The sequence below is a fragment of the Priapulus caudatus genome, unplaced genomic scaffold (genome assembly GCF_000485595.1).
Source record: "Priapulus caudatus unplaced genomic scaffold, Priapulus_caudatus-5.0.1 Scaffold2890, whole genome shotgun sequence".
Taxonomy (NCBI): domain Eukaryota; kingdom Metazoa; phylum Priapulida; class Priapulimorpha; order Priapulimorphida; family Priapulidae; genus Priapulus; species Priapulus caudatus.
Window position 1 is genome coordinate 93 of NW_014579951.1, and position 15,707 is coordinate 15,799.

At 50.8% G+C, this 15,707-nt stretch overlaps 1 protein-coding gene across 1 annotated transcript; it reads right to left on the bottom strand.

The window, feature by feature from the left end:
• Positions 1 to 4,390: 4,390 nt before the first annotated feature.
• Positions 4,391 to 13,993, bottom strand: LOC106819145 (transcriptional regulator ATRX homolog). Its single transcript, XM_014823801.1, has 11 exons — positions 13,972 to 13,993; positions 13,862 to 13,878; positions 11,167 to 11,312; positions 11,127 to 11,136; positions 9,695 to 9,860; positions 9,132 to 9,380; positions 7,069 to 7,232; positions 5,927 to 6,002; positions 5,018 to 5,162; positions 4,841 to 4,892; positions 4,391 to 4,418 (listed from the first exon to the last, which is right to left on the bottom strand). Exons 2-11 carry the CDS (start codon positions 13,876 to 13,878, stop codon positions 4,391 to 4,393), a joined length of 1,053 nt encoding a protein of 350 aa, XP_014679287.1. The 5' UTR covers positions 13,972 to 13,993.
• Between the last annotated feature and the right edge of the window lie 1,714 nt (positions 13,994 to 15,707).

Below are 15,707 nucleotides of genomic sequence, written 5' to 3' on the forward strand. Positions count from 1 at the left end.
GAATTAAGTAAGAGCTTTAGTAACGCAATGGTTGAACAAGTACAGATACGAGAGTATACAGTATGAAGCGCGCGGTCCAGACCATTTCTGGCATCACAAATTACACTGAGCGAGCTGCTTCCCGGACAATCTTATCTATCTATAGCCTATAACTGTCGCGCATGGCTGCCCGCCTGGTGGTAATCTGCGCACCGGGATTGCGAACTGTATCCATTGCGCATTGCAGGCCGGCCATGGCCCCCTGGCGCCCGATAGAACTTACCTAGTGCGCATCATAGGTCTAATTCCCAAGGGGAGGGGTATACCGAACGTCATCCTTCGTAGCGTTCCGGTCTATCCCCCGACGCTACGCGGCATAGCCGCGGCACGTCTAACTATACCTTCACACTTGGTTCATAGGTAGGATGGGGGGTAGGGCGGTTCGCGGGATTAGGACGTCTAGGGTATGCGGTTCAAGGTTAGGGTTAGGGTTAGGGGTCAAGTTAAGGTCTAGTCGGTTACAGGATGCTAGGCAACGCACGGCGCAAACACGGCGCATGTCGATGACTCGAATCACGTGGGGCTTCGCCGGGGGTGGTGGCTTGCATAGGGCTGACGAAGCAAGGATACCGGTCCGGCATGAGTATGATAGTAGCCAAGGTTACGCTGGTACCCTCCGACGCGGTTACCCCGCCAGGGTACGTTCGCTGGCAGTAACCCCGGGGGACATAACCCTCTCAGGGCCGTAACTAGTAGACTCGATACTGAGTGAGAAATAAGGAGAGCGTGGGCACGCCACCTTACGCCGGCTGTCGCCGATGGCATAAGGACGAGCCTTAGCTCAGAATCAAAACTCGGGGCCAGCGATAAAGATGACCAGCCGGCTGGCGACCACAGGGTCGTGGTCAGGAAGATCGTCCCTGTTAATTGTCCTGAAGTCTCCCGATGGGGGCGCCAAGTATAACCCGGGTCTGCCTGACCATATTTTCAGTTAAGGCGCCCTTGTCACGCTCGAGAGCTGATGTGACAGGGTTCCTATACACCACTGGCTATGAGACTGACTGTGACCTTGAAGACCTGCACAAGTGGGCGTATCGCAGGGCGGGGGTTGTTTGGGGGTTAAACCCCCCCTTGCCGCTGCCAAACAAACATTAAAAAAAGAGGAGAAGGAAAAAGGGAGAGAGAGAGAGCGCGAGAGAGGAGAGGAGAGAGAGATGAGGTGTGGTGTTTGTGTGCAGAGAGAGAGGAGGGAGAGAGAGGGAAAAAGAGAGGGAGAGAGAACCAAGAAGGGCCTATTATCCGTCTGTATTAATGCTCTACGTACTTTTGCCAAATCACACCCAGGACTCTCTGGAGGCCATGTAAGTAACCAAGGTTTATGACTACTCCAACCAGGTGATCAGGAGTGTGAGGCTAGCCTGAAACATCAGATTACCGATCATACTCCCCCGCCCAAAATCGGATCTGCTCTGCGAGGCCTTCGCATGGGCGGATGGAAATTCGGGCGGGAAACTGGTCCGTAACTATTAGTACACGCGTATGGCCTTTACTCTTCAATCCACTGCAGTACGAGGACGGCGGCAATACAACCTGATGTGAGTATCCCACCCCCGCGCATGATGAGAGAGCATAACGAGAGAGTTTATTCTGGTCCGGCCCAATAAAACACATGAATGATTTCAATGAAGACAGACAACAAGTAGAAATCAGAATGATAGAACGAAGACGCCAGAAAAAATGTGCAATGGAAATCGCGGGTATTCTTTAAGGGGCGGTATTCCGTTCACTCTTTATTTCCCAAAACTCGAGGGGCCGCGAACAGAGTGGTCGGTCGGCGCCCCCGCGCTCCGGAGGGGCACTAATGCCGGGTACACTTGTCGGCATCGACCCTGCCTCACGCCCCAGGCAACTAACACCAGGCGTAAATTCGGGGGAGGGGATGCATTCCCCCCTGCTCTTAAAGGGAGGGGGGGAGGCCTGACAAAATGACTCCCAAGCGCTAGGATATGTTGCCACGAGACAAAAAGCGGAGAACCACAATGCAAAGAACGAAGAGGAAGGAGATCCTCTCGAGTTACTCAGAGGCTGGCTTCCATAGCGGGGTTTTAGGGGCGACCGGTTCAAATGCAGCTACCTCCTCGCACACACCATCGAGTCCCGCAGGTTGCGTTAGATGGCAGCACCACCCTATATCGAGCCATTTTGCACGCAAGATAATATTCACGTGCTTATGGAGCGCGAGAACTGGCCATCTGAGACGTGGCCCCTCCACTCGTCCACTTACCTCCGCTCAGGCTAACCGAACCACAGGTGTCATCTCTCGCACACCTCCCGCTTCGTCCCCGGCATGACTCGGCTTCTCCTCGGTCGCGTCCGTCACGGCATCGTCGCCCGATAAACCCCGTTTCTCTCGTCTCTCTCTCTTCGTGTCCATACACGAACGACAAACCGCACACGCCGCCCTCCTCCTCGTCTCGTCGTCACACACACACAGCACACACAGACAGGCCACACACACACACACCCACCAAACGACTCACTGAACACCTCCTCTTCTCTACGACGACACACTCACACAGCTTTTCTACCAATAGGGTTGTACGGCTAAATGGGGGTAGGGCTTATGGGAACGGCACGTCTGAAAGACGGCCTCGCTTGCGTAAACGCGAAATGCGTACGCAAATTTAACCGTAAATAAGAGACTGCCGGTTAATACAATGTGCAGACCAGCAAGCGGTCGGATTGCGTCGCACAACAAGATTTACCTGCAGAAAACTATTGCGGTAGGGTGGTGCAGCGGGGGGTAGCGCACTGTGATGAATTCATGAATCTACCACCGGAACCGCCCACGACCGTAAATGCAGTAAGCGCGAGCGACGGTATCGGCAATGTCTTTACCAGATTCCAGGGGCGTGTACGAGGGGGGGGCGTCCAAGGTCGCGGACCCCATGGGCCGGCGGCCAGAAACGCAAATCGTCACCATGAGGGTCCTGCCGGACAAAGGGGAACTGTCGAGCAACAAAATCTGGGGGGCCCCCGCTTGGTCGCCCCAGGGTAGCCCGCGCCTCGACGGTACCCCGCTCATCCTTTCGGGAAAAGTCGCCATCCGCGCTGGCTAGCACCGAAACACTCTCAACACCTATGTTCGGAAAGCTCCGGCCGACGGGCCAGGCTGGTCGAGGGGAGTTACCAAGGCAGTTTGATAACGTTACGCGGGTAGCCGTGTTGTCGCCGCCGCCCGGTGGCTTACCTCACCCCCCACCAAGGTGTACAGTGAGTATATCCTGCCGGACACAGATTGACTGTGGTACGGCCAGATACACTCGCACGGTTGTGATGGTTTGCTATCCCCCTTACGGCGCGCGGAGTATGGCGTCAGCGGTGCAATACGCGAGGGAGTTGACGCCTCAGACTAACGCAAATTATACATCATATTCCCTTGTCCGGGGCGATGGATAGTCTTTGCGGAGCCGCGGGCTTATATCACCGCTGTGGGATCCATCTCACAAACAACTGAAAACCAACTGAGGATTGGGCACCAAAACTATAAGCACTAGTCATTTGATTGCAGACAAAGCGACTGACGCCGTCGGAAAAGCGAAACCCCTTCCCAAAACCTCCGCTACTCGCGAAGCCATCGAGACGCCTAACGCCTCGCCGACGACTACCTTCGACCCCTCGATACCCCCTCACAACAACGCGGCACTGCAGCCCCCCGTTGGCCCCTTGTCTGGAACCCCACTTGATAAGGCCGCTGGCAACCCACTGCCCTTACATCCCGGCACAACCACCCTTAAGCCGGATGCCGCAGGTTTCTCTCCTCCCCGCTTGTGCCCGGCGGATGGCCTGCCCCCCGCTTACGTCTCCCCAAACAGGGAGTGCGTAAAAGCGCTTACCCCCTTGTTGCGCATGATGGCCTGCAGCACCCTGTACTCTCAAACAGCAGGATGCGAACGACATATAGCACTTTGTCACGCGATGGGCCTGTGCACACAGACTTCAGTCTCCGACGAGGGATGCGAGAGCACTTCAGCACTTGTCACCGATGGCGCTGGCTACACACTCTAATCTCAGACGGGATGCGCCAACTGATACAGACCTGTAGCCACTGGCTCCTGACAACTGACATTCGACTCAGGGATGGCGAACTACGTTTACACTTGTCGCGACTGGCTGCAACCACTGTACACTCTCACAACAGGAATGTGACACTTAACCTTGTAGCCGATGGCCTGCCGACACTCTACATCTCAGAGCGGAATGGCGAACACTACACACCATTGGTCGCGATGGCAGCTGCGGAACTACTTCATCTTGCAGCCAGGGATGCGAAACTTACACTTTGTGGGCCGTGGCCCCTGCGAACTCTCACCACCCGCTCGTAGCGATGGCCTGCGGCACACGTGTACATCTAGATCGGGAATGCGAGACCTTGGCACCTGTGTATGCCGATGGGCTGACACAGCTTACATCTCACAAGGGATGCGAGTGACACTTTAACGCTTGTCACGGATGGCCCCTGCACACACTTTACATCTCAACGGGGATGCGGCAACACGTTTCACTTGATGCCGCTGGCCTGCACACAATTTACTCTCCAGCCCAGGGGATGGAAACACTTAACACGCCTTGTAACGATGGCCTGAACACACTTTTAGCATCATCACATGTGCCACGGGGATGACGAAACTTACACCTTGTAGGCCCGATGGCCTGCGACAATACTACATCTCCGCAGGGATGGAGAAACTTAACCGGTTGTCGGACCGATGGCGCTGCCGACACACTTACATCTCACACAGGAATTGGACACGTTAACACCGTTGTCAAGCAGTGGGCCTGGCACCATTACAGTGCTCACCCAGGGATGTCGAACACACTTACACGCTGATGTCCGCCGACTGGCCTCGCACCTACAGTATCACGAGTAGGGATGCGACACTTGACTTGTGCGATGGCGCGCACACTTCACGCTTGTTCGCTCGATGGCCTGCGGACACACTTACGATATCGATCACGGGATGCGAAAATCACTTACAGACTTGCGCGATGGCCTGCGCGAACGTTGTTTTCATCTCGACACAGGGATGACATGAAGCACTTGCACTTGTCGGCGATGGCCTGCACAGACTTTCATCTGCATCACAGGAATGCAAAGCATTACCTTCGTTCAACGAAGTGGCCTGCAGCACACATGACTTACAATCGTCACACAGGGATTGCGAAGCACTTACCCATTGTGCCGATAGGACTGCACCAACTTAATCATCGCAACAGGATGCGAACTTCACTTGTAAGCACGATGGCATGCACACTTACTCTCACAGCAGGGATGCCAAATTACACTTGTATGCCGATCAGCCCTGCGCACACTTAATACTCAAGCAGGGATGGGCGAACACTTAGGCCTTGTCGCGATGGCTGCACACACTTAACTTCGACACGAGGACGGCGAACACTTACACCCCTTGTACGAGACTGACACAGCGTGTACATCTCAGCACAGGGTGCGAACGCTTACACCTTGTCGGCCGATGGCGCTGGCGACACGCACTTACATCTCACATCAGGAGATTGCGAAGCACTTACACCTTGTAGCGGCGATGGCCTGCGCAAGCATTACATTGTCAACAGGGATTGCGAACAGCTGTGAACCTGGTCGCCGATGGCCTGCACACGACTTAAATCTGACACAAGGATTGTGAAGGCACTGTACACTTGTCGCCGATGGCCGGCATCTACTTACATCTCAGACACAAGGAAGTGGACACGTTACCTTTTTGTCGGGCCGAGTGGCGCTGCGCATGTGTCGCGCATCGTCGGTGAGGATAGCTCATCTTGCAGCTTGAGGTCGTAGTTGTCTCTGGTCCACTGATGAGATGTGCTCGCTCCCGCCCCACCTCGGCGCGCGGGCTAGAGGGTGGGCGTAGAGTAACGTGAAATATACACTGGCTGTCGACTTGTCGCTCGTAACCGGGAACCGGATCGTCGTCGGAATTGCCCTGCGTGCTAACTCTTCGGCGGACTGCGAGAATAACGAAGACGGAACCTCATAGAGCAAAGGACCGACTAGTTGACGTTGTAGCATTTTTTATGTTTGAGTTAGTGTTGGGTGATTGTTAGTCGTTTGTTGTTTGTTGTAGTTGTTTAGTTGTTTGTTAGTTTGTTGTAGTTTTTTAGTTGAAACGGAACTTCGTAGACAAATAGACGATAGGTGACGTTTAGTTGTTGTTTGTTAGTGTTTGTTAGTTGTAGTTTTGTTGTTGTTTGTTAGTGTTTGTTGTAGTTTTTTAGTTGTTTTGTTTGTAGTTTTTTTGTTGTTAGTTAGTGTTTTGTTTGTAGTTTTTTAGTTGTTAGTTAGTGTTTGTTGTAGTTTGTTAGTTGTAGTTGTTAGTTGTTTGTTAGTTATAGACTTGTAGGTGTTAGTTAGTGAAAGCTAGTTGCTTGTATAGTATCCCTGAAACTACACATTCTGAATGGTGTACTGTAGGTGCGCCCCACAGGAAATCAAGCGTCGCGTTCACAGTTAGTGGACTAATATATATGCCTACACTACTTCTACTTCTATCTCACACCACGTGTTACGCATTACTTCTATCTTACTCTCCTACCCTGTCTCCATTCTCTCCATTCTCCTTCCGTCACCTCACCTCATCTCCGTCACCTCCCTAACATGTCCCCATTGTTGCGACCCCCACATGATGCTTCTACCACCATCATCACCATCATCACCACCATCACCACCATCACCACCATCACCACCATCACCACCATCACCACCATCACCACCATCGCCGCCATCACCACCATCACCACCATCACCACCATCACCACCATCACCACCATCACCACCATCACCACCATCACCACCATCACCACCATCGCCGCCCAGGGCATTAGCCAGGAATGAGTATTGTGGGAGTGCAGAAAAAATATTTGGGAGTGCAATTTTTTTGTATGTGTGCCTTTAGATCAATATTTAGTCCGTGCTACACATTTTTGGCTGTGCAGTTTCAAAACTGACTGTGCAAATCACGGCTGCACGGCTTGCTGGCTAATATGTTGTCGCCGCCGCCACATCTCTCCTACCTTCCGCCGTTCGATCGTTTGTTTTTCTGCTTCTTCGTCTCGCTGCCGTCGCTGTCGAGTTCAATCACGTCGCTGTGGTCAGAGTTGGGCGAGTCCTCAGCCTCCGTATCATCCTCATCATCAATGCTTCCATCTGAGTCGTCGTCCCAGTTTGTCATCATCGCCTGTGCCAGGGGAAAAGACATTTTTTTTCACGGGAGCTCTTTTTCAAGTCTGTGGAAAAATAGCTCTCGTCACAAATTTTATGGGAGCTATTTTGAGCCTCACGGGAGCGATTTCGAAGGTTTGAAGAGCGAATCGCTCATCGCTCCCGTGTATTTTTTACCCTGCACACAGCTGATAGGTTACGGCACAACACGGACTGCTATGTTGCGTTAGTCGTGCAGTAGTACTGTATACGCTGTATATTTCGCGGTGGTTTAATTTTCGCGAATTTCGCGAACGCGTCCCCGACCGCGAAAATAACAACGTAAAAATAACAACACGCTGTTCTTCGCTGATTCAGGAATTCACCGACCGCGAAAATTAACCACTCGCAAAATTGTCCGTTAGATCTGAATTCGCGAACATATCTGTACGCGAAAAATATGGCGTATACAGTAAAGATGCACTTGAGGAAGTGTTCGATCATGTTCAGCGAGAGGAGGCTGTGACTGAACAACAGCCTGCAACGACGCGGACGGAGAGACGCTGGGTTCGAGTTTCACGATCAGAGAGCAGACGGGGATTTAATACTCTTGTATCATAACATTATAACATAAAAATTTGTATCGAACATATAAATGTTTTTATAATTTTTCCTATTGCTGTTTGTTATTTCTGTTAGTGTTGTCATTATCGCGGCAGATCGAGAGGAACCCGCCGTGCAATAACTACATTATTCGGCCGTGCACAGCCATCACACCGAGTGAGCTGGGGTAGTAAAGATATACTGAAGAGGTTCCTAACCCCAGGGCACTGGCAGCTGAGCGATTCGAAGCAGGGCGATTGAATCGCAGACTGCAAGATGTCGGAGAGATAGGCGCACCAATGTCAGGTGACATCTGCTCTAGCGGAAAGAAAAATTTAAACAAGCATTCGCTATTTACGGTAGAATGAAAGAGATTCCCTGATAAATGCATGTTTCAAAGTAAATAAAAAGTAAAGAAATGTAGGTTTAGTCCTGCACAAATTTGCCTGGTGGTATAGCTGCACTGCAGCGGTTCTTAACCACTTAGAACAGTTGCAAGAAACAAAATTAGTCTTGGCATTAGTCTCAACGTCAACTCTTTCTCGTAGACCGTTGACAGAAACATCAGGAGGTTATGAGAATAGAAATTCTAGTTTTTCCAAAACCTATAATACCACTCAACACAATCATATACATTGTAATGCCTTTATTCTTGACAGCACCAGTAAATGCATAACATACCAAACACATACCAATACATTTCCTCATAGCATTATGGTCATTTTCTGGTAGTCCAAACTGTCACACTTCACAAGGCTGCGAACACTTACACCGTGTAGCCGATGGCCTGCGTACACTTACATCTCACACATGGATGCGAACACTTACACCTTGTAGCCGATGGCCTGCGCACACTTACATCTCACACAGGGATGCGAACACTTACACCTTGTCGCCGATGGCCTGCGTACACTTACACCTCACACAGGGATGCGAACACTTACACCTTGCAGGCCCGTAGCCAGTTCTATATTGGGGGGGTTCGTTTTTCAATGTTGGCAATTTGCTCGGCAGGGGCGCGTACAGGATTTGTACCAGGGGTGGGTNACCTTGCATTGACATCAATCAATCAATCAATCAACACTCACTCATCCAACCCACTCACTCACTCACTCAATGCACCCACCCACCACTAAATCACTCACCACACGCCTCACTCAACTCACTCCCCCGCACTCAATCCACTCACCAACCCACGCCACTCAGTCACCTGCGCACTTCACCACCACTAAATCACTCGACACACTCACTCACCTCACCACTCAGATCACTCACTCACCCGCCATGCACCACTCACTCACCCACTCACTCACTCGCTCGCTCGCTCGCTCACCCTCTTCTCCTCGCGTATCTGCTTCAGCTTCAGCATCCACGGATGGCTCCAGATGCACATGAGGTGGTGGTAGTCCTGAAACAACGTCGCTCCGACGTTCTTCAGCGGAGTGGACAGCTCCTCGTTGCTGTGCCCGTTCAGACGCATGTACTTGCTGTAGAGAGCGATCTGCACCTCGGAGAGCCGCACTGAGATGACAAACTCTGTCTTCGGCGGTAGGAACTTGGTCAGCGCGCTGTAGTCGCGCCGCTGCAGAGAGGGGAGGTTGCACGTCAGGGGGGGGGCGGTCGGGTGATGGGCGAGGCGATCGCAGATGATAAAACAATACAAACACCAACAGAAGGCATGCACAGACACAGACGCGCGCACCCACTACACACATCACACGCACACACGCGACACAGATGGACACAACTGCAAACACACGCACAAACACACACCACACACAGACACAGACAGACAGACGCCACGTCCGCCCGCCGGCGCGCACGCACGCACACACGAACACACACACACAGAACACACACGCACACACACACATGCACACACATACACGCACGCACCTGTACACAGCCGGCGAGCAGGTCGTGTAGAATGTGCGCGCGTTTTTTCATCAGCTTCACGTCGTATGGCGTGCTGTCCGAGTGCTGGCCCGATTTGATCGGGTTCGCAAAGCGGTTCTGGAACTCCTTGCGCGTTCCTAGAAGGTTCGGCTTCACAAACTGAAGCCATAGCAAGGGGGATCGGTGAACGCCACACACGTTCACGAGAACGAAGCGAGTGGGTAGAAATTAATTTGAACAGGGAGCCAACGGCTCCTCCTCAAAAAGAGGACGGTCCGCCAGCCAAAAATGAGGGAGTCCGCAGTCTGTAGTTAAACTAAGCATTTGCGGAAAAAAAGACGTGGTAATTCCGCTGATGCCGTTGTGGCTCTTGGAACGAACTAGTTAATATTACAGTTCGGTAAACTAGTTGTTATAGCAGAATTTCAGGGGTCAACACGGACTCCTGGCATATATCAAATCAGGGAGTCCGACAGTAAACCAGGGGATTATTTGACTCCGGACTCACGTTAATTTTCGCACCCTGCGTTCACGCACGTCACTGTCACCGTAGTAACGCCTAGACTACGTCTGCTCCCCCCGCAGCTTCCGCCTCACCTTCTGCCATCACACGTATCAATTCATTTTAAAGCCTGTATCTTGATTCGACAATCCCTGTGTGTAGCCGGCCTGACAGCAGGGACGTCACCATCAAAATTTAACTTGTTTCTCCCCGGCTGATATGCCCACGTTTTAAAACAATCGAAATGTGTCGGTGCACCAACAAAGGCATTCGATAAATTTTTTAACATCACTGACGTATCCATCACATTGCTATGTCCTTGTCGAGCATTAGTACAAAATTGATTTTTTTCCACTTGCAATGAGTGCACCAGTGTAGTAGCATCGAATATACACACGACACGCACTGCGCGACGCCCACACCACACACACACGCATACGCGCCACGCCCACACACACACACATCACACACACACATCGGCGACCAGTGTTAGGACAGGTTGTTCTGCAGCGGTGTGCCCGTGAGCACGCACACACGCACGCCGCCACGCTACGCACGCACTGCGCGAGCGCACGCACACACATACAAGTATACTTACAACTCGGTGGGTTATTCTGCCAGCGGCGTGTCCGTGAGCACGCACACGCACGCACGCACACGACGCCACGCGCGCGGGACCGCACGCACGTGCGCGCACGCACCCACCCCTCATAGGGAATATACTTACACTCCGGTGAGTTATTCGTCGCAAGCGGCGTGCTCCGTGAGGCCACGCAACGACACGCACGACACACGCCGCACGCACGCACGCACGCCACGCACGCACACACACACAAATATACTTACACTGCGGTGAGGTTGTTCTGCAGCGGCGTGTCGTGAGCACGGCACACCGCACGCACCGCACGCCACGCACGAACGTACACACACATGCAGCGATCTTCGGAGTCTGGCGGTTATTTATACGTGCACTCGGTCAGGATTGTTCTGTCGCCCAAAGTGGTGTGCCTGTGAGCACAACACGACGCTTCGACGTCACCTTGTTCATTGCCTTTGAGATCGCCGTAGAGTCGTTCTTGAGAATGTGACCCTCGTCGCAGACGATGATGTCCGCGCCTGAAACAGAAGAACGTCAAAACGCGTGACGACGATGACACGATTACTAACTTTTATTACATCCCCCCTCCCGTCCCGGATCGCCTCCAAGCGGATGAACATTAAGAGGACTATACGATATGTGCGCGTCACCTGGATCCATGAGGCATGTGTCTACCAGTCATGCCCCCCATCCACCCGTCACCCAACCCCACGTCCCCGCGAACGCCTCCAAGGACGAACATTTCATACAGTCATATGCAGGGCCGTAGTGGCCTCCCAAAATGTGCTACTGCAGAAAAATGTAGGATCACCAGTGATAATATCTAGAGGTGGCGGTTATATTATCGGCGCCATGGGCTAACGCGTCGCGATTCGCACGGATAACGCTGAATGCGGGGGATGGGGGGGTCTGGGGGTACTCACCCCGAAAAGTTTTGAAATTTAGGCCTGGAAATGGCGATTTCCTGCATTTCAGGCTAGTTGAAGCAACAATTCGGATCATTTTAAAAGGTCACTTTGTAAATTTTCACAAGAGGAATGGTAGCCTAAAGCTGAGCGGTTTTGGGCTATAGGAGTTATGTTAAAAAATATATATTATGAGTATGATAACTAATAAACATGGTTTACAAATTGTTATACTATCAGAGCATAATTTATGAAAATTATATAGTTTGTAATATTTCCGTTCCAGTGACAGCGGTACTTCAGAATACGTGAAGCGGGCTCCGTGAGAAGGCATGCATGCAAACACCGGTGGCGATGGCTGTGTGTTGTGCTGTGTTTGTGTGGCCAGTGGCGTGCGTGCGTGCGTGCGTAGCGTTGCGTGTGTTGTGTGTGTCGTCGAGGTCTGGTCGTAGTGTGCGTGCGCGTGTGCGTATGGTGAAGATCGAATTTCAAAAATTTTCCTTGACCTTTCTTCTCCGCGGTCATGTTTTGCTCTGGCCTCTACATAATACAACAATTATGGGTTTCAAGTGCGACAGCATTAGATTTAAAGCAAAATCTACTGTTCCCTCAAGGCTTCCGGAGACCCCTATTTTAAACGTGCTCCGGTTTCATTTGCATTGAATTTCCATAGCCCCTGACTAACGAAATCCCAGAGGAGCGTCTCCCCTGCACTTCAATTTTTTTTGTCAAATACGGATTGCCACGATGATGGCTACGGTAATATGGACAGTATGACACACTACGATTGAGCCCATACCATGGGTCCAGATGAGGCCAACTGCTGAGACTGTGTCTAACCAGTTTTCCCCCCCGCCATCTCGCACGCGTCTCCCCCCAATTCGCCACCCTTGTCACCCAAACAGTCCTTCAAGGCATGAACAATTTTAACATATCGAATACGGACTTGACAGTTAAGCCCGCTCACCTGGATCATGAAGGCATGCTGGCTACTTAGTCATCCCCCCCCCATTCACCCGTCCCCCGTCCCCCCCGTTCCACCCCGTCCCCCGAAAGCCTTCAATGGGTGAACATTTCATAGACATAACGATTGGTGCTCCGCTCGCGGCAATTAGCGAATTCCCAACCACGTATAGCTTTGGAAGCAAAAATGAGCAACGTGATGGCTAGAGATTTTTAGAACACGCATATAGTCAACAAGCATGAGTATATTAAATTATAAGCTCAATATTATAGAAACTTTATTTTAATTCAGACATTAACAAAAGGTTACAGAACAATAAATGGCAGAAACAAAACCTCAAATACAAAGAAAATACATAACGCCCCAGAGGAAATAAAAAACATATCGCGTTCGAGACGCGCCGCACCAAGCCCCTAATCCGATCCACGACGGCAAACGGTCTAGCGGTGACCCACTGAGACAAATAGTTATTTTACAGATATAGAAATTAGCTTACCTAACCCTAAGCCTACAAACATTAACAATTTAGATCACTAACCCTACCGAATCCTAACCTAACCCAACCATAAACCCTAACCCTAAACCTAATTCTAAGAGTTAATTAGGGTAAGAGCCAAAACCATAATAAGAAATAAGATAATATGAAAGCCCCTGTGCAAAATTGCGCGATGCCGATGGTTGTGCGTGCGATAGTGCGCGCCGTCCTAAAACATTTTCTAGCCATCGCGTTAGCTCAATGTTTTCTTCCATTAGCTATACGGTTTGGGATCGCAAATTCCGCGGAGCGCTCAACCTGGATCCATGTTGACTGTGTCTACCAGTCATCTCCACCCATCTCACAGTCCACCCCGTCCCGGAATCTGCCCCCCGTTCGCAAGGGAGTAAACATTTCACATTATGACAGGTGACGATTGAGCTGCTCACCTGAGAATTCATATGTCATGTGTTCTACCAAGTCAGTCGCCCCCAGTCCGACCGGTCCAGGCAACCCCCGTCCCCATCTCCCTGAACGCCTTCAAGCGAAACCAATGACACAATGTGCATATGACAGATAATGCGACATACGTTAAGCCGCTTCACCTGGAGGTCCTATGCAGGCATATTGACTGTGTTACCAGTCATCCCCCCATCCAGGCCGTCACCAATCTCCCCGATCTCAAGGATGAACAGTTCATATGACTACCGATTGTGCCGCCACCTGGATCCATGAGGCATGTGGCTGTGTCTTAACAGTCACCCCCTCCATCCCCCGCCCCCCCCCCCAATCGCTCTCCTTATTGGAGCCATCTCACCTGGTCCATGACGGCATTGTTGAAGATGCGTTTCTGGCATTTGTCGTCCACGGCGCTCGCTCCGTCAGTGTTGTCGCATAATGTTCGTATTGCCCATGAGTCATCACGCCACCTTCTTATATACCAGCTACCTCGCACGCTATCCATACACGCTTCCTGGTCTGTCTTTGGATCGGACGCCAGCTCTAACATGTCCTGCGGCCGGCCGATTCACACTGATCCCACGTTACAGACGAGGAGTGTTTTCTTATTTCATTAATGATTTACACGGAAGAGTTGCGATATCTATTAAAACACCGCTTCAGTTTCAGTTATAATATGTGGCAAATTGTGGTCCCAAAATAAAAATTTCTTGCCTGCTGCTACTACGTGCTGGCCATCTTTCTGCGGTGACTACTGGTTGCTTGCGGCCACTGTAGCTGCTGCGGCCTCCAGCTGCTGCTGTTGCTGTTGCAACTGGCTGCTGCTGCAGCTGTTGTGTTGCTGCTGGCCCTACTGCTGCTGTTGCTCTTGCTATTGCCACATTGCACTGGTGTAATAGTAGACTGAAGTCTACGATCGTGAGCACCACGGCGCTGCGGAGGGAGACCTACTACTAATGCAGGATGCTTGGTTATCCTGGCACGAACGAATGACAGGACATTGCAGCGATGACATGACATAAGAAACATGAATGAACGACATAGAAGATGACACGATCAGCCGCAACCTGGGGTGGACATTAGGCATGACATGACATTGAGCATACAACCTGACGTGTACGACGGCATAAAAATGAACATTGACACGACAGTGGCATGACATGGATGAACATTAAATAGCATGACATGTACTACCACATAGGGTGATCACATCCATTAGGTTAGGTGTTCCAATTAATGTCATTAGACTGCGTTGCATGTTAATTTACAATATTAGTATAGTACTATATTATATTATTATATAGGTGTTGGTCTATTGGTCATTATATTAGTTTGTGTGTTTAAGTAATTCAGTTGTTAGGTTAGCGGTTAGGGTTAGGGTTAGGGTTAGGTTAGGGTTAGGGTTGGTTGCAGTGCGTTAGGGGTTTAGACCTTTATCAATCATTAATCATTTAATCATTAATCATTAATGATATCAAAGTTGGGAACACTCCTAATGGAGCGTTAGCCCGACATAGCATGACACGATACGACACGACATGACATGACACGATGACATGATAGAAAACCGAGGTCAGGAGTAAGATTCAGACACCCCCCCGCCGCCCCCCAGGGGCGCATCGTCGCGGCGACGCGAAACTTACCGGTACTCGTACGGTCTTGCGTCGATGGTTCACTGCCACTTCTTGAACTCGTCGGCCTCCAGTGAGGACGGTGTTGAGTGGAGCACACGACGAGGGACGGTGCGAAGCTGGTGAGACCACACGTGCTCGCTCGGTCATGAGCATCGTGAAGCTGTATGAACGGGTCACCCACCTATACGACATGTTAAGTCATACGAACATCTATTCAATACACATTTTAAGTACACAGCTATCATACATATATATAGACACATATACACACGTTCGCTCGTTCATGAGCATCGTGTGTATGAACGTCACCACCTATACACATATATACACATATATATATATATACACCTATTATACACATATATATACACCTATTATACACACATATACACACATATACACACCTATTATACATAAATATACACACATATACACGCGCACACACGCACGTCACCACCATCCTTGAATGTGCGCGT